General features: G+C 32.8%; 2 protein-coding genes across 7 annotated transcripts; one reads left to right on the top strand and one right to left on the bottom strand.

Annotated features, from left to right (window-relative positions):
* The first annotated feature begins 255 nt into the window (after positions 1–255).
* On the top strand, positions 256–7131 carry LOC100800335 (PR5-like receptor kinase). 4 transcript variants are annotated; one of them, XM_014777884.3, is made up of 6 exons: positions 256–586; positions 802–918; positions 1931–2050; positions 3899–4054; positions 4490–4525; positions 5727–7131. In XM_014777884.3, exons 1-6 carry the CDS (start codon positions 484–486, stop codon positions 6821–6823), a joined length of 1629 nt encoding a protein of 542 aa, XP_014633370.1. In that variant the 5' UTR covers positions 256–483; the 3' UTR covers positions 6824–7131. The 4 variants fall into 4 exon arrangements, with proteins under 4 accessions (XP_014633370.1, XP_014633371.1, XP_006583423.2 ...); XM_014777885.3 differs by lacking the exon at positions 4490–4525 and having other exon boundaries at positions 407–586; XM_014777886.2 differs by lacking the exons at positions 256–586; positions 802–918 and adding an exon at positions 3252–3369.
* A 483-nt stretch (positions 7132–7614) lies between these two features.
* LOC100800873 (LEAF RUST 10 DISEASE-RESISTANCE LOCUS RECEPTOR-LIKE PROTEIN KINASE-like 1.2) lies at positions 7615–22466 on the bottom strand. 3 transcript variants are annotated; one of them, XM_006583366.4, is made up of 4 exons: positions 21594–22466; positions 9680–9712; positions 8817–9092; positions 7615–8723 (listed from the first exon to the last, which is right to left on the bottom strand). In XM_006583366.4, exons 1-4 carry the CDS (start codon positions 22330–22332, stop codon positions 7798–7800), a joined length of 1974 nt encoding a protein of 657 aa, XP_006583429.1. In that variant the 5' UTR covers positions 22333–22466; the 3' UTR covers positions 7615–7797. The 3 variants fall into 3 exon arrangements, with proteins under 3 accessions (XP_006583429.1, XP_006583427.1, XP_040872892.1); XM_006583364.4 differs by lacking the exon at positions 21594–22466 and adding an exon at positions 17867–19092; XM_041016958.1 differs by lacking the exon at positions 21594–22466 and adding an exon at positions 14138–17798.
* Between the last annotated feature and the right edge of the window lie 1406 nt (positions 22467–23872).

Consider the following 23872-nt stretch of genomic DNA (forward strand, 5'->3'; position numbering starts at 1 on the left):
TTATAACATAGAAGACGACTAGACTTGTGGTTGTAACGTAAAATAATAACAAAGATGATTCAAGTAAAATTTTGTTCTAAGGAATAGTAATTAGAGTCTATTGGATCTGAGTATTTAGGAATAAGTTGATTTTTTTAATATTATCAATTTTTTGTCATAGAAATTAACAAGATTAAGTTTCTTATTTATAGTAAACGCATTTGATATATTTGTTTTAGTAGCTTAATATAGGTCTTTTGTATTAAGGAGGCTTTTGATTTTTTCTGGGCACGGGATATAAACAAAACGAATACTAATATATTTTATTAAGATTTATTACATTTTATCTTATTTAAAAAATATAAATAATAATTATAATTTTTGTGGTTTTTAATTATTTCATTCGATAACCTATGCTATATGCTCCATCTACTATGATTCCCTTTGACACTTGGCTCATATAATTTACCATTTCAGATACATTGAAACTGGTCGTCTTTCCAAATGTTCCGCAGTCTCCCTCTCTTCTTCCTCTTCTCTGTAACTGCAACGCTTCTTCTTCCAAGTAGAAGTGATGTCAACTTTAACACTTCGTCTGTGCTTGAGGGTACGTGTATGAATTCCTTTGCAATAATAAGCTCTTCTATTTAAATTGTATAGATGTATATATATGAAACAACACACACATATATTATAAGGAATTATATATACATGTGCAGTAGTGTTAATTTTTTTTTATACGTAATTAAGTTTTGGTTTTCTTTGATTCAGCTTGCTAGCCTTATAAAATATAAATACTTATTGAATGGTTTCTGGTTGCAGGTAAAAATCACTCAAACAGGGGCTCAGCAACGGCAACACTTAAAATTGTCAACAAGCGCAGTAAGGGGCGCCACTTTAAAGTCGATTATGTTTTCATGGCATGCGATGATAGGAAAAGTAAGTTATAGCGTGAAATTTTAATTTCTTTTAACTTTTTTTTTATCAGTAGTAAACAAAGAGATACTAAAAATTTTAAAATAACTCACCCACTTGCTCAATCAATCAAATTAAATTTCATTGGTTAATTTCTTCAACATTAACACACAACAGCCTTCACAAAGTTAGGGGGACCAAGATGAGAATTATTTATTTTAAATTTTGGTATAGTTATCATAATTTGATATCAATGATAAAATTATTAATTTTTATAATAATTATTTTTTTTAAAATTATAAAAAATTATTTTAAAAGTCATATGTAAAGTGATTTTTAATAAGTTGACATTATAAAAATAATTATAAAATAGTATATGAAAATTAAAACTCTGAAAATAAACTAATCAACGCATGATTTTATTAAGAGAGGCATGCTTAATTTTGATAATTAAAGTAGACCATAATATAATTTTAGCATCTTTGAGAGAAGGACTATATTTTACTCTTTAAATATTAATTAGTATTTTAGCATGTGAAAAATATAAGATACATATTTATTTATATAACTAAAATATATAATAAATAAACACTTTTGAATATACAAATTATATTATAATTAAATTTTTTAATAAATAAATATTTTAAATATATTTTAGATTTATAATAAACAAAGTATATGGTTATTTTTAATTATATATTGAAAATTATTTTTAAAAATATTGAAATTTAATTTAGAAATAAAGATAAAAGAAGATAAGTTAAAAAAATATTGAAATTCAATTTAGAAATAAAGATGAAAAACATAAATCGAAAGAGATAAGCTCCCATAAATAATAGTTTCTTAAAACATTCTTATTCAAGGTAAGATAGATATTATAATGTGGATAGGATATTTGAAAGAAATTAAAAAAAATATATTCGATATTAAATGTGAAAAAAGAAATATTTTTACACCATTGTCCATATATTACTTATTCTTAAATTTTGTTATAAAAGTTGGTTGTTAACCAAAAAAAAAATTGGTAATTAAACAGATTGCAGCAGTAGCGTGATCACACGCTCACTGGGAAGTGATGGTGATTCTGGTAACGTGGCACGTGTGAAACTATATGCAGTAAACAATAGTTACACTCGTACTAATAAGACCGTGAATGGTATGGATTCTTCCTTCTTCTAATTTGGATGATGAGGTTCTCCAAAATGTTAGCTTTTGATTTTCTTTGACAACCCGAATAACTTCTCTGAGAAATTCTTACATATGCACAACCTTTTATATAAAAAGTTTTACACGAGTTAATCAGAAAGTTTTTCATTGCTCCTTACCATCTTCTGATTCCCAATAAGCATCTTGAGCACACAAATCAGAAGATACTTTATATTTGTGTAAACAAAGGCATAAACTATCAAAGATCACTATTTATGTCAACTCATCTTCTAGTGATAGTCCACCCTATTAGGCCCCCTATGTGGTCACAAAAGCTATTATATATGTTTATGCGATATTAAAACAACCATCATTGTGTTGCTTCTAGACCAAATGGTCATCCAGATTGGTCTCAAAATAGTTGAGTCAACTCATGAATTTTATTAAGGATCAAGTACGGGAGGAATTTATATATTAGCCACGTCTTGGAGACATTAATCCAATTCTCACACACCAATTTATCATGCCAAAAATCAATAATTATCCCATTTCCCACTTGCCACTCTAGCTTAGTTTTAATGAGGATACTTGCAAAAAAGAAAATGCCAACCCAAAAATTTATCTTAAGTTCACTGGTGTGAAAGAACAAACCCATTTTCCTAGGCATATAATTGTTTGGCTTGCTTGAACAAAACAGCTCTTTGGTTATACTAATTCTATATATCTGATTTAAAATCTACATATATAACAACATAATATGTTCAAATTTTATAATCTAAATTAGTATGTAGTTGATTGTAGAAAGCTTTAGTGTAATTCAAAGTAATAGGTTCGACATCTGAATCCTTAAAATGTCCCCTTCCCATTAAAAAAACAATATAAAAAATTATTCATTCAAGTTTTTGAGTCTTTCATATTAAATTGTCAAGGGGATTAAATTTTTCACAGTAAATTAATGCGTGTAAGATTCTAAATTTCTAATTAACTGATTAGCATTTAGCATAAAATTTTATTATTTTTAATTGAGCACTTGACATTTAAATAATTTATTAAACTCGCGAGTAACCTAGGATCTAATATCATTAAAATTAAATCCTACATTTCGCTTCTCATTATGTTATATATTTTGTAAATATAATTTTATATGTATATCTTCAAAAATTAGTGGTAAAATGACACAAGTAACTTGCTACGTGAAACCTTTAATCAAGGTTAGGGATTCAATCTTCAATTTGAGTAGAATGACAACTGGAGGTCTCACTTTATCCCAAGAAATGGGCCGATCCGGTGGAAGGAGATTACATCTCCCGGTTATTAAAAAAAAAATAGGTAAAATTTCATTTTGGTCTTTCAAATTGTCTCCAATTTTGATTTTGATTCCCCTTTAAAATTATTAACGAATTTTGTCCTCTTATTTTATCCAATCACGCAATCTTCGGCCTCCAATCTAAAATTAAACGTTGACTATTATAAAGGAATGTTGACTGTCACGTGTCACCTTTTGAACGATGATTGTCACGTGTCATGTTCTGATTGGATGTCGAATCCATGAAAGATGAAATACATTGTTGTTGTCATTGGCCAATCAGAACATGACACGTGGTAGTCATCATCCAATAAGAACGTGACACATGACTGTCAACATTCATTTGTGACAGTCAACGTCCAATTCTGGATTTGGAACCAAGATTACGTGATTGAATAAAATAGGAGGACAAAATTCGTCAATAATTTTAAAGGAGAACCAAAATCGAAATTAAAGAAAAATTGAAAGACCAAAAATACAATTTTACCAAAAAAAATTAGTTGTAGAAGAAAATTTATCCATGTATTACTAATTTTTTTATACAACCACCAGCAACAACACAGACACAACAAGTAAAAATACTACCAAGATTGGGACGATCAACAACACTGCCACCATTATCGCCACCACCAACTTTTTTATCGCCAACTGGGTCACCAGCACAAGTAACAACATTTTCGTCACCATCAATACTAATACGAGTGTCAGGTCAGTTTTATCATTCTTCAAGTATTTATTATTCTTTCTCCTAATTTTGATTAAGTTCTCATAATGATAATATTGGATATACTTTTGAAAAGCCAAATAATTTACATCCACACTAGTAGGTAAAAGAACAACACCATTTCCTAGAGTACTGTCTAGACATGGTATTTGACCCGTACAAATTAAAATTCTATGTGGTTAAATGAATCCCTTTCATCTACTTCTTTAGTCGCAACTAAAATTTTATGATACAAGAGGCTGAAAGGTTGCAAGAGATATGATAAGTGAAATGAGATTATATAGGTAATATTTGTCGTTCCCCTTTCAATGTCAAGCAATTGCTACGATTAAGATTTTTTCTACCGATCTTTCCTTAAAGAATTAAGTCACTTTACTTTATCAACTCCTCTTTGCTCTCACTACTTACTGTCGTCGCAGGTAACCACCAATTTTGGAAAACGAAAGTCGTTATAGGTAAATTAAAGATCTATTATCCTTTCTATATTTCCTGTTTCACAATTTTGTGCTTTACATTTATATATGACAAATCTGTAATCCGTCTCCAATGAAAGAACAATTAGAGGCCATCTTAAACCATGTCTTGATCTGCTTTTGTTGATGAATCCAAAATAAAAACTTATATATATGTAAATAACCTCAAAATTCTTCGAAATAGAAAGTTATCCGTTGAGACCAGCCAACAGAGAATCAAAAGCTGTTTTGAAAGCCAAAAAAGAAAGTATTCTTAAAATTAAAGGTAAGCCAAAGTACGAGGGGTACCAGGTTTAGTCGTGTTGTACAACATGAGAAAGCGGTTGCATAACAACCTATAAAGAAAAAAAAAAAGTAGTATCCATCTAAAATTGAGAGTTAAATTCACTTCCTACAAGGATTGAAAGAGATTCATACACTCTTAGAATACAAATGTAAAGTGAAGTCTCACATTAGATAGAAATAAAAAAGTTAAACATTATATAAGTGAAAAAAGACTCATAAATTAGAGTTTTTAAGTTTTGGATTAAAGTATGATATCAAGTTCACTTGTGATATGCTTGAGCTCATTAGTAAAAATCTCTTTAGTGTTTACTCTGGTGAGTTGCACAATATGCATTGGATGCTTATTCTAACATATCAAATTATCAATAGTGAAATTTCAATGAAATTAAGTCTGTTTTTTGAACCAACCATTCCGAAAGCTTACGCAACTGGCTAAAAGCATATGGATGATTTATAGTGTAACATGGACACATAATGCACAAACTCAGCCTACCTTATTATTTTTCACTTTTATTTAGAAGAAAGGGGCTTCAAGGATTGAAATTTAGACCAGCGGTTAGACACTGATAAATGCCTTGCATGCTTACATATCTTGGCATTTACCATGCAATATGCATGTCCTAAACTATCTTAAAAATTTAAGTTGTTGAATGAAAGTACTTAAAATGACTTAAGTCCAACAGTTTTGTTATTCAACTTTTCCAAGCATTCATAACTGAGCATTTGGTGGAGGTTTAGAAGGGATTTTATCATAACATTAACTTTCAAGTTTTGCCATACCTCTTATATATTTAGGTTTAGATTTCCGGACACATTAAACTAACAAAAATAATTTTCCAAAATGAAAGGATATATATTGTTTCTTAACTCTTAACTCTCCTATTATATCTGCTAACAGGGGTTGTAAGTGCTGTAATGGGAGGATTCATGATATGCATCATAATTTGTTGTTTTAGATACAAGTTATTAATCCAACCAATCAAACTTTGTTCGACCACAAAGAGTGATCAAGACATTGAAGCATTCTTAAAAAATAAAGGAGCTGTAGCACAAAAAAGATACAAATTTTCAGAAGTCAAGAAAATGACCAATTCCTTTAAAGTTAAACTGGGTCAAGGGGGTTTTGGTGCCGTATACAAAGGACAGCTACCCACTGGTTGTCCTGTGGCTGTAAAATTATTGAACTCATCCAAAGGAAATGGTGAAGAATTTACCAATGAGGTTGCTAGCATCAGTAGAACCTCTCATGTTAACATTGTGACCCTTCTTGGATTTTGTTTGAAAGGCCGCAAAAAAGCTCTTATCTATGAGTTTATGGCCAATGGTTCGTTGGACAAGTTTATCTACAACAGAGGACCAGAAACCATTGCATCTTTGAGATGGCAGAATTTGTATCAAATCTCAATAGGGATAGCGCGAGGATTGGAGTACTTGCATAGGGGATGCAACACTCGAATTCTACATTTTGACATAAAACCACATAATATTCTTTTGGATGAGAATTTTTGCCCCAAGATATCAGATTTTGGGCTAGCAAAGCTCTGTCCCAGAAAAGAGAGCATTATTTCCATGTCAAATACTAGAGGGACACTGGGGTATGTAGCTCCAGAAATGTGGAATAGACATTTCGGTGGAGTTTCACATAAGTCTGATGTTTATAGCTATGGGATGATGTTGCTAGAAATGGTAGGAGGGAGGAAGAACATTGATGCTGAAGCCAGTCGCACAAGTGAGATATACTTCCCGCATTTGGCATACAAGAGGCTAGAGTTGGACAATGATTTAAGACCAGATGAGGTTATGACCACAGAAGAAAATGAGATTGCAAAGAGAATGACCATAGTGGGTTTATGGTGCATTCAAACATTTCCAAATGATCGACCTATAATGAGTAGAGTGATAGAAATGTTGGAAGGCAGCATGAATTCCTTGGAAATGCCACCAAAACCTATGCTTTCTTCTCCTACTAGATCGGCAACAGAGTCTTCCTCTTGAAATTAGTTACATTGCATTTTGAGCAAATCTGAATGGATCACTGTACATATTTGTTTTGTACTTTTTAATCGTCCTGAAAATCAAATGGATCTCACATATGTGATAAATTGCCGCTACATTGATTGCAAAAATCAGACCAATTTCTTGTAACAAGCCAAATCAAAGTAGATAATACTGAAAATAGATTTACATTCTAGTCTTATTAGGATATCTAGTATTTTCCTCCAATATTCAAAAATTACAACTAGAACTAGAGGATTGTGCAGTCTAAACTTTTTTCTCGTTATTATTTCAATACAAATTATTATTTTCTGGTCATCGTTTAGTTATTTTCTAAATTCTTCAAATTTCGGACTACCAAGTCCTTTACTAAATATATGTTACCTGGTCTTCAGTTTTAATATACTTCCTTTACTTAATATTAGTTGAACGACATATGTTATGACCATCAGCATAATCAGTTTTGCAGTATCCAGCAACCTCACATGTCATGCCTTGTCTGTAAAATATCCCATAATCAATGGTGCTCGTGACATAGCTTAATTTTTGACGTATCGCTTTCAAATGTGACTTGTTCAACTAATATTGATTTGGTTTGGTTCATTACCAATCTTGGTTATAACTACGGCAAACGACACAGATCAATTTGTAAATGTTTTTTCATGTAGGGACCAAAATGTAAGGTTTTCATACAAAGACTCAAGTGAAAAATGTTGTTAGGTGTAGGGAATAAATTTTGATTTTAACCAAAAAAATAAAAGAATATATAACTATAATTGTTAAAGATGAAATTTCATAACCAAAGCAGCTTTATCATCAATATATACATCTCAATCTTAAAATTTATCCTCATAAGAAGATGACAATATGCGGGCAGTAACTGGGTGGATACTGGTACCAATGTGATGCTAACTAACTCTGCTTACATAAATTTGGATAAGGTTAATTTCATGGAAGTGAGAAAGAAGGTCCTCTTATCCGCTAGCATTTGGTGTTGTCAACTTGCTCACCGCATTAGAATCAGGTGATGGTGGAGGAGGGTCATCCTTCAGCAACACAACATCATCAGCTGTGCTTGTGATATCCATTACCTCAGGCTGGCTTTTATGTTTGCCATCACTCTGTATATCCTTGAGAGTGTCTGCCACTTCTTCCATAGAAGGCCTCATCTCTTTGGAACTCTGCAAGCACTGAAATGCTAACTCTGCCACAGCATTTATCATTTTCCTGACCTTGAAATTCGATTCAAACCCAAGGCTAGGGTCCACTAGCTCATGCAGTGCCTCACTATGAATCTTGTTGATGGCCATGTCGGACAATTTGATTTCTTGTCTATGCCTTGTAATATCTACAGCAGGCAAGGACGATATCAGCTCAACCAGCACCACTCCAAAGCTATAGACATCGCTTTGTTTAGTAAGCTGATAGCACTGGTGGTACTCGGGATCCACATAACCTGGAGTCCCTTGTGGAGCTGTTGAAACATGAGTGACATGATCTGGGAAAAGACGTGAGAGTCCAAAATCGGCCACTTTTACACAAAAGTTATTGTCAAGAAGAATATTGTTGGTTTTCACATCTCGGTGGATTATGTCTTTTTGATGAAGAAATTTCAATGCACTTGCGGTCTCCACAGCAATATTCATTCTAATATGCCAAGAGAGTTTTCCAGGTTTGGATCGTTGACCATGAAGATGATCGGCAATGGTTCCATTAGGAATGTACTCGTATACAAGCAGAAGTTCACGGGTGTGGCGAGAGGTGCATCCAAATAATGTCACAAGATTTGGATGATCCAAATTTGCTAGGATTTTAATTTCATTCATGAACTGTGCAACTCTCTTAAAGTTGTTCTCATACAACCTCTTCACTGCAACAGAACGCCCATCCCGCAGTTTGCCTAGACAAGAAACATCACAAGACAGGAACCTTTGTTAATGGTCATCGAAAGCACAAAAACGACAGAGATACAACAAAGGGTTTTTGCTTTTACCAAAATACACTGTTCCAAAGCCCCCTTCTCCTAGTTCTTTAGATGAGTCAAAGTAATTTGTGGCCTCTTCAAGTTCATCATATGTGAAGAGGTGCACTCCAGGTACAAAGCTTTGAGTAAAGCGTTGAATTCCCTTCTCAGTGTCTTTTGAAGATGGATCAGAAGAGAGGCTCCGAGATTGTGTATATGACATTGTATAACGATTCTTCTTTTTACGATAACAGAGATAGCCGATAATGCCCACAGCAAGTGCCCCCACCACTCCAGAAACAACACCTAAAGAACAAAAATTGGAAATTTCAATTAATATATTGTTAGAGGAGTGTCAGCAACACATTCATCCTAACACTCTCTACTATTAGTTAAAATTTAATAATTTATTGGGAACTACAAAATTATAAGTGAGGCTCATTAAATAAGAACTGAGACTCAAAATATTATGATTTCTGATAAACTTAGCAAGTAATAAAGAGTGTGTTGCTACAATTTTTCATACTACCCTCATTCTAAAATGATTGATATTTAAGGTTTTTCACATGGATTAAAAACAAAAACTAATAAGTTACTTATTGAAAATGAGAGTCAATTAGGGATTTTTTTTATGTTAAAGGATCAATAATTTTTGGAACGAAGGAGATATTGTGTACTATTAAAAGAAATGTTAGAAACATATTCCTTTTTGGCCATATTTAATGAAATCTTGAAAGTTATAAAAAAATTAATTCCATATTTAATGAGTCTCTCTTAAATTTGTAATTCTTAATTAATTTTAATAATAGAGAGTGTTTGAAAGTACTCCTCGTTAAGAGAAATAAATATGCATAAAATAACGAAAAAAGTTCAAGGAAAACTCGTTCTATTACCTATAATGAGTTTCACCTTCCAATTAATTTTTCCTGCAACAGTCAGCAGGGAAAGCAGAGATGGGTTAGCATTGTGCCAATTCAAGGAAGATATTGTAGTTGAATATAACAAACATAAACATGTATATTTATGTACTTTCACCGAAGGCCTCATGAAGAAAGTACACTCTAATGGCTATGGCATGATATCTGAAGAGAGGCACAATGGGAATTACCAATAACTGTATACTGCACTAACATCATACAATTTAAAAGTTAACCATAACATATTTTGTTTTCTTTCAAATTAACGATATGACTAGGTTCTAAATGGATAGCATTTGGACCGTTTTCAAATTAATGATATGACTAGGTTCTAACTGATGAAGAAATCATGACAATGAGACAATGAAATATACAGAATATCAAAGAATTACACAGTTGATTTTGTTACTGAGTCTACAAAAATGCAAAATAGTTCTCATGGCTACATATTATGTAATCCAAATACACTTTGAAACAGTGAAACCATAATCATCTAACATGTAGAATTATAGATAGTTTAAGGCGAGTGTCAGACAGGACAAAAGGAAAGGCAAAGATCTGGTATACTTTGGTTAGCATATTCTAAAATGGCATATTAGAATAGAAACTGAATTTGTACCCGAAAGAGGGAAATTGAAAATTAAACAACAAAAAAAGAAGAAATAGAATTTGCACACAGAGAAGTGTGCCTGCTGAACAAACAACAAAAGTATGATCACAATATTTCCAAATGTATTATTACCACTACCACAACTTTTTAAGTAGGACTTATCCTTGCAGTTGCAGAGGAACTGATTGCCATCAGATCAACAACGTCCACCACTTTTCTCACAGTACTGGCAATCAGGTGCAATCCAATTCAAAAGAAACCCCATCTTCAAAATCTCAGTGCAATTCATTCTCAATAAACTTGTAAAATTAACAGCAGTATTCATGCTCAATGGCACATTAACCATAAACTGACACTCATTCAAGGAATAGTTTTTGTGCTCCAGTGCCTCCTTATGAAAAACCGCAAAAGAATAATGAGTTGCATTTTTAGCACAATCTACTTCGAAAGTGGGGTAATCTATAGGTTCTGTGGAACAGTTGTAGAAGAAAGAGAGATTCCAATTTTCTGAACTGTAGGTAAATGGAGTTTGATAAAAGGCGTAATTATATAAGGGAACAGGACACTTGTCCTCATAGACATCTATGTTGGCCACAGCAAATGAGGAGTTAGAGTAATAGATATCTTTCACTAGAAAACCATAATTAGAAATTCTGAGAATTGGACTTTTGTCCATGCAGGTGATCTCAAATTGAGGGTAGCCACAAAATGATTCTGTTTATAAGAAATCCAGAAAGGATACTTAATGGGTGGGCCATTTCCACAACTTCTAGGTGTACAGGCCTCAAATTTTGGATTGGAAGATAGAACAGTGGTAGCCAAGAAGAAGATAGTGGTAATAATGCATAGACAGCATAGTTGAGGTTTATTGTAATGGAAGAAGATTTGAAGAGTCAAATTGGTTGTGGAGATTTGAAAAAGATGAAGATAAGACAAGACAAAAAGAGAAATTGTGTGGAGTCTAAGGTAGGCATTTAGAGGAAACTTTTTTTGGTTAAAAATTTAGAGGAATTTTCAAAGTGGTTGGCAGGTATTGAGGAAATTTTTCCACGAAAACATGCTACTATTTTATAATGGGGTTAATGATTGAAGTTTGAAAACATAAATGAAGACAAAACAAAAGTTCAAGCAATAGTAACCAGTTATTGGCTCTTTTACAAAGATGAGGAAGTAGATTAACTCCCTATCTTTGTTTTCCTGAACAAGTAATTAGCAGTTTTGTGAACTTTTTAAGGGTGTTTTTGTAGTTTCATAGGTGGATGTCCATCCATCTTACTGGTCAAAAGTTGAACGCCCACAATGGAAAGTAGGTGAAGTACCTTCCAATGGAAGTTTGCAGAGTCCATTTTTTTTGTAGTAACATAATACAATAAGTATTGTATTGACACAAGGAATACAATTGAGAATGAAAACCACATCATCCCCAGTAATGGTGACATCAGTATGACACTGCAGGTATATTAATAGATCTGCCGCCAATCACTCATATACGTCTAATTAATTAATTAAACAATTTTTAAGTTAGAAGATTCGTATACATAATAATACAAATCAACATTTTTGTCCGGTGATTGGCACATCACTTCTTTACCTACATAACAAATCAAAGATGAACCTATGGAATGCACAGTACTGTTGATGTTTTATCCACATAGATGTTGGTGCTATATCCGAATTCAACCGCATGTATGCAGTTTCATTTGAATACATTGCTCTAAATTAAATTTATACAAAGTTATTTATACAGATTTTGCACAGTTATGACTAGAAGTTAAGAGTAATATTTTGTGACTATGAAGGGGAAAACCAGAATAAGTGGATGATTTGATTTGTGCAAAGGATTTTCTAATGGAAAGTGGAGAAATCAAAGCTTGCTTCGTAACATGCAAGAAAGAAAGAAAGAAAGCAGAAAATGATGTCCATGATGGTGAAAGACGTGTTGGACCAGAAAGAAGGAAAAGATATTTGCTGCACTTGCATAGAAATGCGGGTACATGCAACAACACCTTTGGAAAAAAGAAATCACAAATATACCCTTAATACATTGTTGTTTTCAAATCAATGATTTCCCTTTCTTCTTTCCTTGGTTGAGTCATTGATAATCTCGAGCTATGAATATGATAAACGTCGTGATTTTATTTTATTACCAAGTCATATCACTTATCTAAGATAAGTTTCAACCAATTGATTGTTTTGTCCCCTCAAAACATGTGCAAATTAAAATTTCAATCAAATATACCCTACTTAACTTTTTCTTTAAAAAAAATCCTAATTATTAAATTAGTGCGTTTGCAATGGGAAGTGAGATTTTGGGAGGAGAAAAAGGAAATGCAGACAATTTTTTTATTTTTAAATCAAGAAAGTTATATAATGTTTATAAAAAAATAAAGATTAGAATACTAAATTTACACCAATTTATTATTTTATTCCTATTTTAAGAAATTATTAAATTAAAAATTATTTATTAAAAATGAATTGCTTGATGATACATCCCTGAAATAAAAGTAAATGAAGGAAAAGTGGAAAAAGGATGGATCAACTTTTCCCTCGCGTATCACTATTTTTATCTAAAGGACATTTTTATAACTTTAGACCACAGAAAAGAGAATAAAAAAGTGTGACTACAAAATATAGCTTATATCACAGACAAGTGATATGCAGTAAAAATTAACATAAATGTTTATAGCATTTATCCTCATACTGTAAATTATATATGAATAATAATTTCAAACATATATAACAGTTTCCCCTCTTAAAAGAGTTTGCTGGAAATTTTGTCTTGAGCCATGCTCATGTATTCTGTTAATAATTATATATGTTTAATAATATATGCACTACATGCATGGCAGTATAATATGTTGAATTTATTCGGCAAACAATTTTTAAGTACAAGAACAATACGAACCATGGAAATAAAAATAATAGGTTAGTAGCTATTAAAAATCCAATAACTGTAAAAGGAATGATGGTTAAAACAAATTTAGACATAACCAATACAGCGAAACAACGGGGACACTAATTCATAGGAAAATACTTGATAATGTTATTCAAGGGTTATAAAGGAAAATATCAGGAAACGTTACTAAAAGTCAAAGTTGAATTCACACTTATAAGAAAAGCAGGAAAAACTGAGAACGGAAAAACCAAATCATGAAGCTGTAAAGAAGGAACCACCTAATAGTTGTATTGAAGGGGACCATCTGAGATGGACACAGCAAGACTAGGAAAAATATGCAGTCAATTATCTAGTTTTTCTCAATGTCAAGTCAACAAACGTAACTGTAACTGAAACTTCCCAGAGATTATTGAGTAAATTTGTGTTAGAAATATGAACTTTTAATAATTATTTTTATTATAATTATAAGTACCACTTTTCGACTTTTTACTACTATTTATTTATCGAGGAGAGATACACTTCAACGTAATATAATATTAGAAATTAATCTCATTCCACTCTGTTCTTGTTTTTGGGTGATGTAGTGAATGTATGTCTGTCCAGAAGTTAGAACAATTAATACCCAAGCTTATACCTATAATTTATACGACTTGCCGAGGGGAGAAAAAAAAAGTGAGAGAACTATTAAGTGGGGACTAGGAAGGCAGCTAGGATAGGGAAATTGAGACACTGATTTCATTATTGTAAGAAAAAAAATGATTATTTGCTTTAAAAAAATAAGTAATTATTGACGTGATGATTTTGTTGAATTGGAGGATTCCTACTTCCTAACGGGAACCAGATGCAAATTTAAGAGCATAGAGATGGCAAAGTAGGAAGAGTAAGTTGTTTAGAGAAAAGAGGAGCGAGGATAGGATAGAAGACATACTTTTAGAACAGTGCAGGGCGTGAGATCCATCAGGGCAATAATGGCATAAATTTTGGTAAAAATGAACATCATGTCTCGAGCAATTTCCTTCACTTCCCAAGCATTTTGTGCAATCTTGAGAAACAATATACTTGACCTCAAACCCTTTATCAAGAGCCTTTTCGACAGCAGAATTTTTACCACCACCATAATCAACTTCAGGAACGTCAGTCGGCACGTGCAAACGTCGCTTGCACTGCTCTAAAAGTGGATCCTGAAATCCCTCCCCAATATTAGGGATAGCATACCCGCACGTAATGCTGTGTGGAGGCGGTGGATATGTGATGGGGGGACAATCGTAGAATATGGTGACGTTGTACACTTTAGGGGGATACGAGAACAGAGTAGGGTTCAGATAAGTGTCACCAAATTGCGGAGAGCAAACATCACGGGCAAGGTCTGTTCGGACCAGTCTCATGGTGTAAGTGGTGATGTCGATCTCCTTCACCGTGTAATTTTGAGAGCCAATTAGAAGTGTAGTATCATCATCATAGCATTTGAGCTCGAATAGGTCACCGCCACCACATTCAGAGTCTCGCTGGTGGTTTCCCCAGAAAGGATACGATATGTTGATCAGCTTTCCGCATTTGTATGTTTGCTCTTTGCATTCCGAATAATTGTATGCGGCTTCACAGTATGGCAGAGTGATTAACAACAACCAAGAGACGGTGAGTACCACCGTACGGAGCATGGGGATATGCTCTTTGCAATCCATTGTTTCTCTTGCGCGCATCACCCTTCACACATAAATCATGCCGTTTCCACACATTAATGCATGTTCTTTGAAAATGATGGCCACGATTCACACATAAAGCAAAACTCCTCCTACGAAACTACCACCCACTTTCCTCTTTCTCCATGACCCTGTGCCTTCTTCTGATTTCGCCACACCAAAACAAAATACTATTCAAAATTCGGACCCGGTCTACTACTAGTCCTCTTGTACTATTTCTCATACTAAATGTTTTTTTAATCAACAACACCCGATTAAAACAACATACATCATATCTCACCTCACCCAACTTTACTTTATTAGACGGAATACTATCTATTTTTACTATTTTTAATTCATTTCCGCGTGACAAGGTACAAGCTATACATACAATTTTGTCTAGCCCATAAATCGATTATCATACCCAATACCATGCATACTTTTGTATGGATCAATGCTTTTCTTTTTAATAGTGTAACATATAATATTTTTGTAATCAACTTTTTATTATTATATTTCTCTATTAATTTGTATATTATCATGTTAATTTTTTCTAATCCAAAGAGTATAAACTACCCATTAGCAACGCACCATTTCCATTTTAGTTACTTTAGTTCAAACCTTAGTCATAACCTAAAGGAAAAAGAAACAGTTGAGTTTTTCTTCATTAACTATCAGTACCTTGTTCTAGGCATGCTCTGTTTATTTAGCTGTCCATTTTTTCCCAAACGTGTAGCATTTGAACTTGTGACCTAACCACCCACTATTTGAAATAAACCGGCCATTTTATTTTTTTCTTATTTTTATTATAAATATAAATGTATCCGATGCTGATTTCTAAGCAATTTGAAACATGTGAAAGGATATATTTGTTTTTTTATAATGAAAACTTCAACTTTGTCTTGTCCTAGTAAACAAAATGCAAGCTGTTTTAACAAGTTATTCCTCAACCCATCTTTCAAGCCTCAACTATTATGTGTTCAAGAGAAATCCATGCAAAATGAGAATGCAAAACAGAGCATTTTATCAAATTGAGTCTATCATTGCTGCTTCACTTTGACCCACCATTAGGATTAAGAGAAACACCCCAGAAAATGGGAACATGTACACAAGAAGCCCCACTGTTGAAAACCAGACCTAGAACAGGTTTCCATCAACGTAGAAAACAACCTTACACCTAAAATTGTTAATTGGCCTATGAAAAACCTAGGATCACAGTCATAGAACATGGTGATGTTGTGCACCGTAGATATTGGAAGAGGGTGGAAATCAGAGAATGATGCTGAAATCCGAGGAGCAATCATCATAGTTGGTGATATGGAGAAATTTTGAGAGCCAACTTTAATTATATATGCGTTAATGAAGTAGCTGCATGAGCTGGTGTTCATGCAGAAACACGTGTATAGTATTCTCTAGTTCTTGCAAATAGAACTGAGTTAAGGAAAGCATTAATTTCCAATGAATTGATGTTGAGTAAGAAACAAAATTTATCATTGAAGTCAAACAATTGGCGCGCCACAGCAACCACATAATGGCTAAAACTGAAACCACATACCAAAATCATATGAAGATGGAAGTGACAGAAGAGTCACCCTTTTGGGAAATGGAAATCCCTAAGTTCCACCCCAAACAGAGGAAAGTACCATTCAGATTTGCCAAGCATACAATACAAAAGATAGTTAAATAGAAAGGTGCTATGTTTTCTACTTTCTTCTTAGAAGCTAAGCTTATTGCAATACCTTGCATGTGAGGTATATAGCAAAATTTTATGATTAAATCGTAAGAGAAATTTATTGAATAAGGAATGGAACTCACAAAATTTTATGATTTCTAATAAATTTCAAATAAGAGAAAGAATTGTGTTCAAAATCAAAAGTTTATGTTAGAGGGAATGTTTTTGCATAAATTTTTTTTTGTGTTTTAACAAATTATTAATTTCAGTTTTGATTTGCAATGCTCCACTTCTATTCTGTGTAGGTGCTGTCCCACAAGGGATCATCCAAATTTGTATGCGACAAAGCAACACAGTCAGTTATATGGGATTATGGCAATCAAGTTTCATATATTGAAAATTATAGTAAGAAAAAGTAGTACAGCTTGTTAGATAACTGTTGCTGTCATCTTTCCATGAAAATCCAAATTTTTAACATCTAATCACCATAGTGACACACACCATTACCATATTGTTATATGCAGCATGCTTTTAAAAGCTTAAACTCAATTGTTATTACCAAGTAATAATATTTAAAAGTCAACGAAAGCCAAGCTCACCTTACCAAACCTACACAAGACATTATAAAATTTGACACGTTATCTCACGACGCAATCTTCAATAGTTTCGATCCTATATTATAAATCTTCTCCACAGAATGAAGAAAAAAAAATCAAAGGGAATTATTCTAACCAAAGTGCACTTTCCAACACGCAAAACAAACAATTCTACTCCATGTCTAGAATATGAAGCTCTACCTAATCCAGAGTGGATGTACTAGTGTGTTTATTCTAACCAAAGTGCACTTTCCAACACGCAAAACAAACAATTCTACTCATGTCTAGAATAAGAAGCTCTACCTAATCCAGAGTGGATGTACTAGTGTGTTTGGTTTCCCATCTCACATATAGTTTTTCACATTTATTGAGAAGATGGCAGTTATACCTTTTAGCCTTGTATATCCTACAGGTGATTTCTTACTTCTCAATGGGTTTCTAAACTAGCATGTAAGAGTATGTTTGGTTTGTAGTTGTAAAATTATGTTTTAAGGTAAAAATAATTTTATCAACATATCAGGATCCTTACTTTTGCATTCATTTTACTTTGTCCGTTAAATTTGCAATGGAACATATGCCGTAGCATTTTCAACTACAAACCAAACATGCACTAAGGAATTTGGATCCTCAAATAAAATCGAATGCCACCATTCAAAAGAACAAGATTATTGAGTAGGAGAACTTAATCTAAATCAAGGAAGAATACATACTCGGAGCATGTGGAGACTGTTTTGGAAATATTGGAGAATTAGGGGGTATCAGCGACTTTGCTGTCGTTGGTCTAGGTGTTTGTGCTGCTAATGGAGACCTTGCTAGGCTTTTGCTACAAACCTCATCACTAGATTGCTGATTAAGACAGAGGCACATAAATGCATCCTTAGATTCATTGTGCCCACATCTCCCACCAGATTTTATGCAACCATCACATCGGTCTTCATCCACACCACTCCACCCTACCTCAAATCCTCCTTCCAAAACTTTTTGCACAAGCAAAGCATCTTTCATAGCCTCTCTTAGAACAGAAACATTGATTCTATTCTTGCACCCCAGACCCTTCAAATTACCCACATCTTTACTTAACAGACAAAATGCATTTGGAAAACCACCACCTATGGGACAAGTGAATGGTATTGTTCCTTCAATGTTCACTCTAGACGTGTTTAAAACAGGACGACCACAATCATATAACAAAGTATACTCATCATCATTGGAAGTGTAGTTGAAGAAATCAGAATCCAACTTGACATCGCTATACTCATCAGTACAAGGGTCAATCCATAAATCCAACCTTGCAATCTTCAAAACCTTATATGTTTGATCAATCTCAATAACATGGAATCTCTGTGACACCATGCCAATTGTCACGCTGTCTTGTTGGCAATCAAGCTTGAACTTTGGATGCCCACAATAACTTGGTTGATGATCACTATTCCAAAATGGGTAGCTAATGTTGTCGATCTGACCACAGCTAAAAGGTTCACATGCTGAGTACCCTTCAGAATCACTAGATACATATGTTGGGAAGAAGAGTGAGAAGAAGAAAAGGGTGTTGATGAATGAAGAAAGAGGTTGAAGAAGAGGAAGATTCATGATAGAAATTAATATGAGAAGGGCCTTAATTTGCAGATCAACCTCGTGGGAGGCCTTGTTTGTTGGTGTGGCAAATGATCAAGTACGGCACAACAATCTATACGTATATAAAAGTCAAACTAAATGACGTTTGACTAGCTAGTTTGATGGCTTTCATAAAAATGGTGTTGACTATTTGGAAGTAAACATTAAAAGAAACACTCTCAGCCTTAAAATTTTGGTTCTCCAAACATGTACTTATCCAGTCAGATTTATTCACGGGCTGCGGTGTCTTTGTCACGTTAGTGACGTGCTGATTAGATTTTTTTCCTATTTTATTCAATAGAATCAATACATCAAGACAAACTTCACCTATCGGAAATGATAAAAGAGAGGAAAATCTAATAATATAAAATAGAACAAGACTTAGATACACGTTTTTAGATGTTTTTGGTATTATTCTTTTAACTAAAAATAGAGTTTTATTTCGATAATCCTTGTTGTAAAGGTTATCATTAAAGGTTAATTAGTATAAATTATTATAATAAATCTCTAATTCTAATTAAAGAATAATGGTTAAAATACAAAATTGTGTCTAAGTTTTGTGTAATATTATATATTCAACGAAAGTGGAAAAGAAAATTTCAATACAAGTACAAAAACAATATGTGCTTTGCTGGAAAACCGTTGTCCAAAACTAATTGTGTAAGCAAACTGGTAATACATTATTAATTAAACTAAAACTGTCCACCTACATTAATTAATTAAACTTAATTAAACCCTCCACCTACCGCTTTTTATTATTTTTTTAATCTTTCCCTTTTATTAAAAGAAAATCATTTACTACTACTACTACGTTTGAGATAAGGCCATAAGGGAATGAGATCAAGTGTCCTACTGCTTTTCCCCTTTTATATATTGTTAGAGTTCAGTTAATACATGTTTATATTATGTTCTTAACGAAGATAGTTTTATATATGAAGGAATCCGAAAATACTGATGCAAAGTTAAGTAAAGGGGATATAAAAAAAATAGCACTGTTTGTGTATGCACCATTTTTATTACTATGTCAGCGAAAGAAACATAATCTGCAGACTAATGGTTCTCATTCAACAGACATGGTTGTCCTTATTTTCCCCATGCCAGTTATCCTCTGACTAATAAAACTATATAAATAAATAAATAAATAAACATTTATTTTATAGCATTGTACATAGCAAGTTTCAACTACGGCCATGGGCAACCAGCAGTCGTGTAAACTCAGCTCCTAAGCCCAAGCCCAAATTCAGTACCTCATTCCCGACCCACATACCCAACCAGGTCCACCTTATTAGATACATATAAAAATAAATTTGAAAAACAGTTAAAGATTAATGATAAAAAAAGTTATTTAAAAATTAATTTATCACCCAATTTATTAATCAAATTAAATAATTTTATTCACTTAATTTTTTAGATTCTATCATTCAGTTATGCAATTAATTATTTATCATGTTTTAAAAAATTAACTTTCATAACTATTTTCTAATAATATCCATTAGAAAAATGTGGAAAAAAAAGTTTCGAGTCAGAATTTTCAGCATAAATCGAACTCATTTAATAAATTTAGTATAGCAGTTTCTCCCAAATACCAATTCTCTATTGGAATAAAAAATATTATAATTTAAAAATATGTAAACAGTTTTTTAATCTATTGTTTTACAAATTTAGTTTCATTTTCTAGCATAAAAAAATCAAATGTCGCATGGTATTTCTTTATCTTTTTATTATTTTATATACACACCTCTCAAAATTAAGGCAAACAATAAATGTCCAGTCCATGTTGAGGTAGAAAAAAGAGAAAAAATAAATAAAAAAGAGAGAAAGTGATAGATATTGTGAATAGTGGCCTGGTCCAAAGTCTTTTAGCATAGGAGAGTTAGTTCGTCGTTTTAAGTTTTAGCTTGAGTGTTGCTCATTTGTCCAAGAAACCTAAGGCTCAATGGGTTAGTGGGCTTGGAACTCTCCAGGAAATTAATACTAAGAGAGAAAAAGACACATACACCATGTGGAACTCATATACACATTCAACTATTTACATTAAGTTGAAATAGATCCGAGAAATGCAATTCACAAAAGTTTCTCAAATGACTCTAGAATATAACATAAAACAATATTTTAATATGAAACTTTTTGTGCATGGACCCACGAAAAAGGGAATAGAAATGAGTTCCTGCATAACACTTCAAAGCCATCAGATCGAGCTACTCCAATGTTTTTCTCCAACGGGTTAAAAATGCTTTTTTCGGTTTCTTAACTATGTGCTGCCAGTGAGCAATGCATCGTTGGAGTTGGAGTTGCCCTTATTTTATGTATGTGGGAGATAGATAGGAAACAATGGAATAAAATGAAATGAAAAAGAAAATTGATATATATGCCTAAAATTATTAATTAATTAATAAATACACTTTAAGATCAAAAGAGACTTTTAATATTCACGTAACATATTTCTTTATAACTGATGTGACAAATTTTATATTTACACACAATTTGTGATCAACGTGAATTACAATGAGATGAAACGACCAGAAACCAGCGAATAAAATAATAAAATATCTTAAAAAGACATGGAAGAAGAAAATTGGGATACTATAAACTACGTACACTAATTAACACAAAGAAAAATCAGTCAAAGAAAGCATCCAAAATGAACCAACGCATCTAATCAAGCCATAGGAGTCAATCTAATCTACCTGTTGCAAGTATAATTAAATTCTAAATCTTAATAAAAGCAATGAATTGAGCAGAGTTGTGAATATGAGCAAAGATTTCAATAATAGAAAAATCTACAATATTTTTTCAAAAGAGATTAAATGAGTTATCTTGTACCTTTTTTGCAACTTTTGGCTTCAGTTCTGCCATCTGAGCATAAGCACCTCGATTGCTTAGTGGCTTGGTCGAATCTGCAATAGCCATTAGACTCCTCGCACACTGCACAATCCTGAGCTCTCATCCAATCAAGCACGAATCCTTTCTGCATAGCATCACCAAAACCAGTGATCAAACTACTAATTTCAATCTCATCCTGCTTCACTGTCACCACAACATGCTCCTCACAGTGCCTAAGCCAATCAAAGCCATTACTTTCAGCTTCATCCCCGGTCTTAAACACGTAAGACTGATACTTATCATGTTCCATGCACCCTATGTGCTGAATAGATGAAGGGTAAGAACTGCAGTTGAAATAGAAACTGAGGTTAAAATCTAATGAGCTGAAAGATAAAGGGAGATTGTGTAGGGAAACGTTGTGTCGAGCCCTAGGACATGGTTGTCCCAACACATCTATGTCAAGAAGTGTGATTGAATGAATATCATAGTTTATATCCGTGACTTGGTATCTGTCAGTTGGAAAAATCATGATGGCTTGGTCATCCAAACATTCAAGGCCAAATTCAGGGTAACCGCAAAATTCTTGAACGTTGGTGTTGGATTTCTTCCAAAAAGGGTAGCTAATGTTGAGGTTACCACATTTAGAAGGTTCACATGTTGTTGATGTATTAAGGGTTTGAGCATGACATGTCACAAGGATGATGGACAGTGCAAAGAGGGCGCAAAAGGGTTTTGACATGGCTTAGTTTCTCAGATACGCAAAGCTAATAGTACCAAGGGTGTTGATTATGAATGAGGTGATGAAATTGATACTTGAATATATAGTTGTAAATTTTCTTCAATGTGTTCAGGTAGTCAAAGAAAATTTTCTTTGGAGTCTAATTCTTTAATTAGATATAGAAATTAAGGGGTGGTCCAGGTGTAAGTGGGAAAAGAATCTGCCATGCATGCCCAAGTGGCCCGGCAGCAAGGTGACGTATTATAACTCTTGGTACTTTATGAAGTTATTTTTTTCAAAAATGATTTGTACACACTATTTGATATTTTGGGAGTTAAGAAAAATAATATAAAAAATTATAGGTACAATGAACGATATGATGGGATAAGAAAAAAGAATTAGAGATAAATTATATGAATTATTAGTGTTTATAATTAAAAGGTGTCCGAATATGATTTTTTTTAGTACAGTTAAATAGGTATTATTTTATAGGAAATAATTAATCTTCCACGAATCAGTAGAATTGTAAGTGATAAATAAAGTTCTTTTCGAATATTAAACATTTAACATATATATATATATATATATATATATATATATATATATATATATATATATATTGAATTCTAGTTTGAGACAAGTTGCGTTGATCAACGTACGTAGTCAGTAGTACTTTATAAAGTTGTTTTACTTCTTCAATATTACGCGTAATTATTATAGAAATAAGCTTTATAGGGAGTTTTTATGCATGACAGTTCATGAGAATATTGAACTTGAAGCCCAAGTTTCAACTTCAAATGAAATCAAGCAGAAACTTGTAAAATTTTGGTGAATGATCGATTACTGAATACGCGGTTCCACGAAATTCAATGGGTTATTTTTTTAACTTTGAAGTCCTATTGGGTTCGGAAAAATCTTTGGGGAAGTGAATATTAAAATCATGTTTCAAGAATATTAAAATCAGAAACGCGTGCCTGCCACGTTCCTTTAATATTATAAACGACGTACATTGCATCTGTTCAATGCTTTTAGTCAAGTGGAAGTAAAGGTATTCATGGGGCTGTCACCTGTCAGATGAAATAGACAAAGTGGAACACCAGTCTCGCATATAATAAGATCAAAACTTTGTAATTCGTAATAAATGGTGTTGAATGAAGTAATCATTCTGTGGGCGGGTTACATAAACCTACTGCTATTAGTGTTTTTAATGAATAAATAAATAGAGACTTTTATTGTACTTTTTTTTAATATTTATCGGAGCCAAATGGGAAAAAAAAAAACTACAAGGAAATGAATCGGATAGAGGAAACCCCGGCCATATCAGCTAACAACAACTGCTGCATTAAAGCAGGAAGTTGTTCATATATCATAAAACATGACTGTAAATATCACAAGCTAAAGCATTCGCAGACTCGTTTCCTTCACGATAGATGTGATAGATTATAATACTCCCAAATCTAGTTTTATTAATTTCTGTGGGCTTATTCTACTTCATCTTTTATTCTACTTCATCTTTTGTTTTGGTTTGGGCTTTTCAACAGACTACTTGACCTAGGATACC

Source organism: Glycine max, chromosome 7, assembly GCF_000004515.6.
Source record: "Glycine max cultivar Williams 82 chromosome 7, Glycine_max_v4.0, whole genome shotgun sequence".
In the NCBI taxonomy this organism is placed as follows: Eukaryota; Viridiplantae; Streptophyta; class Magnoliopsida; order Fabales; family Fabaceae; genus Glycine; species Glycine max.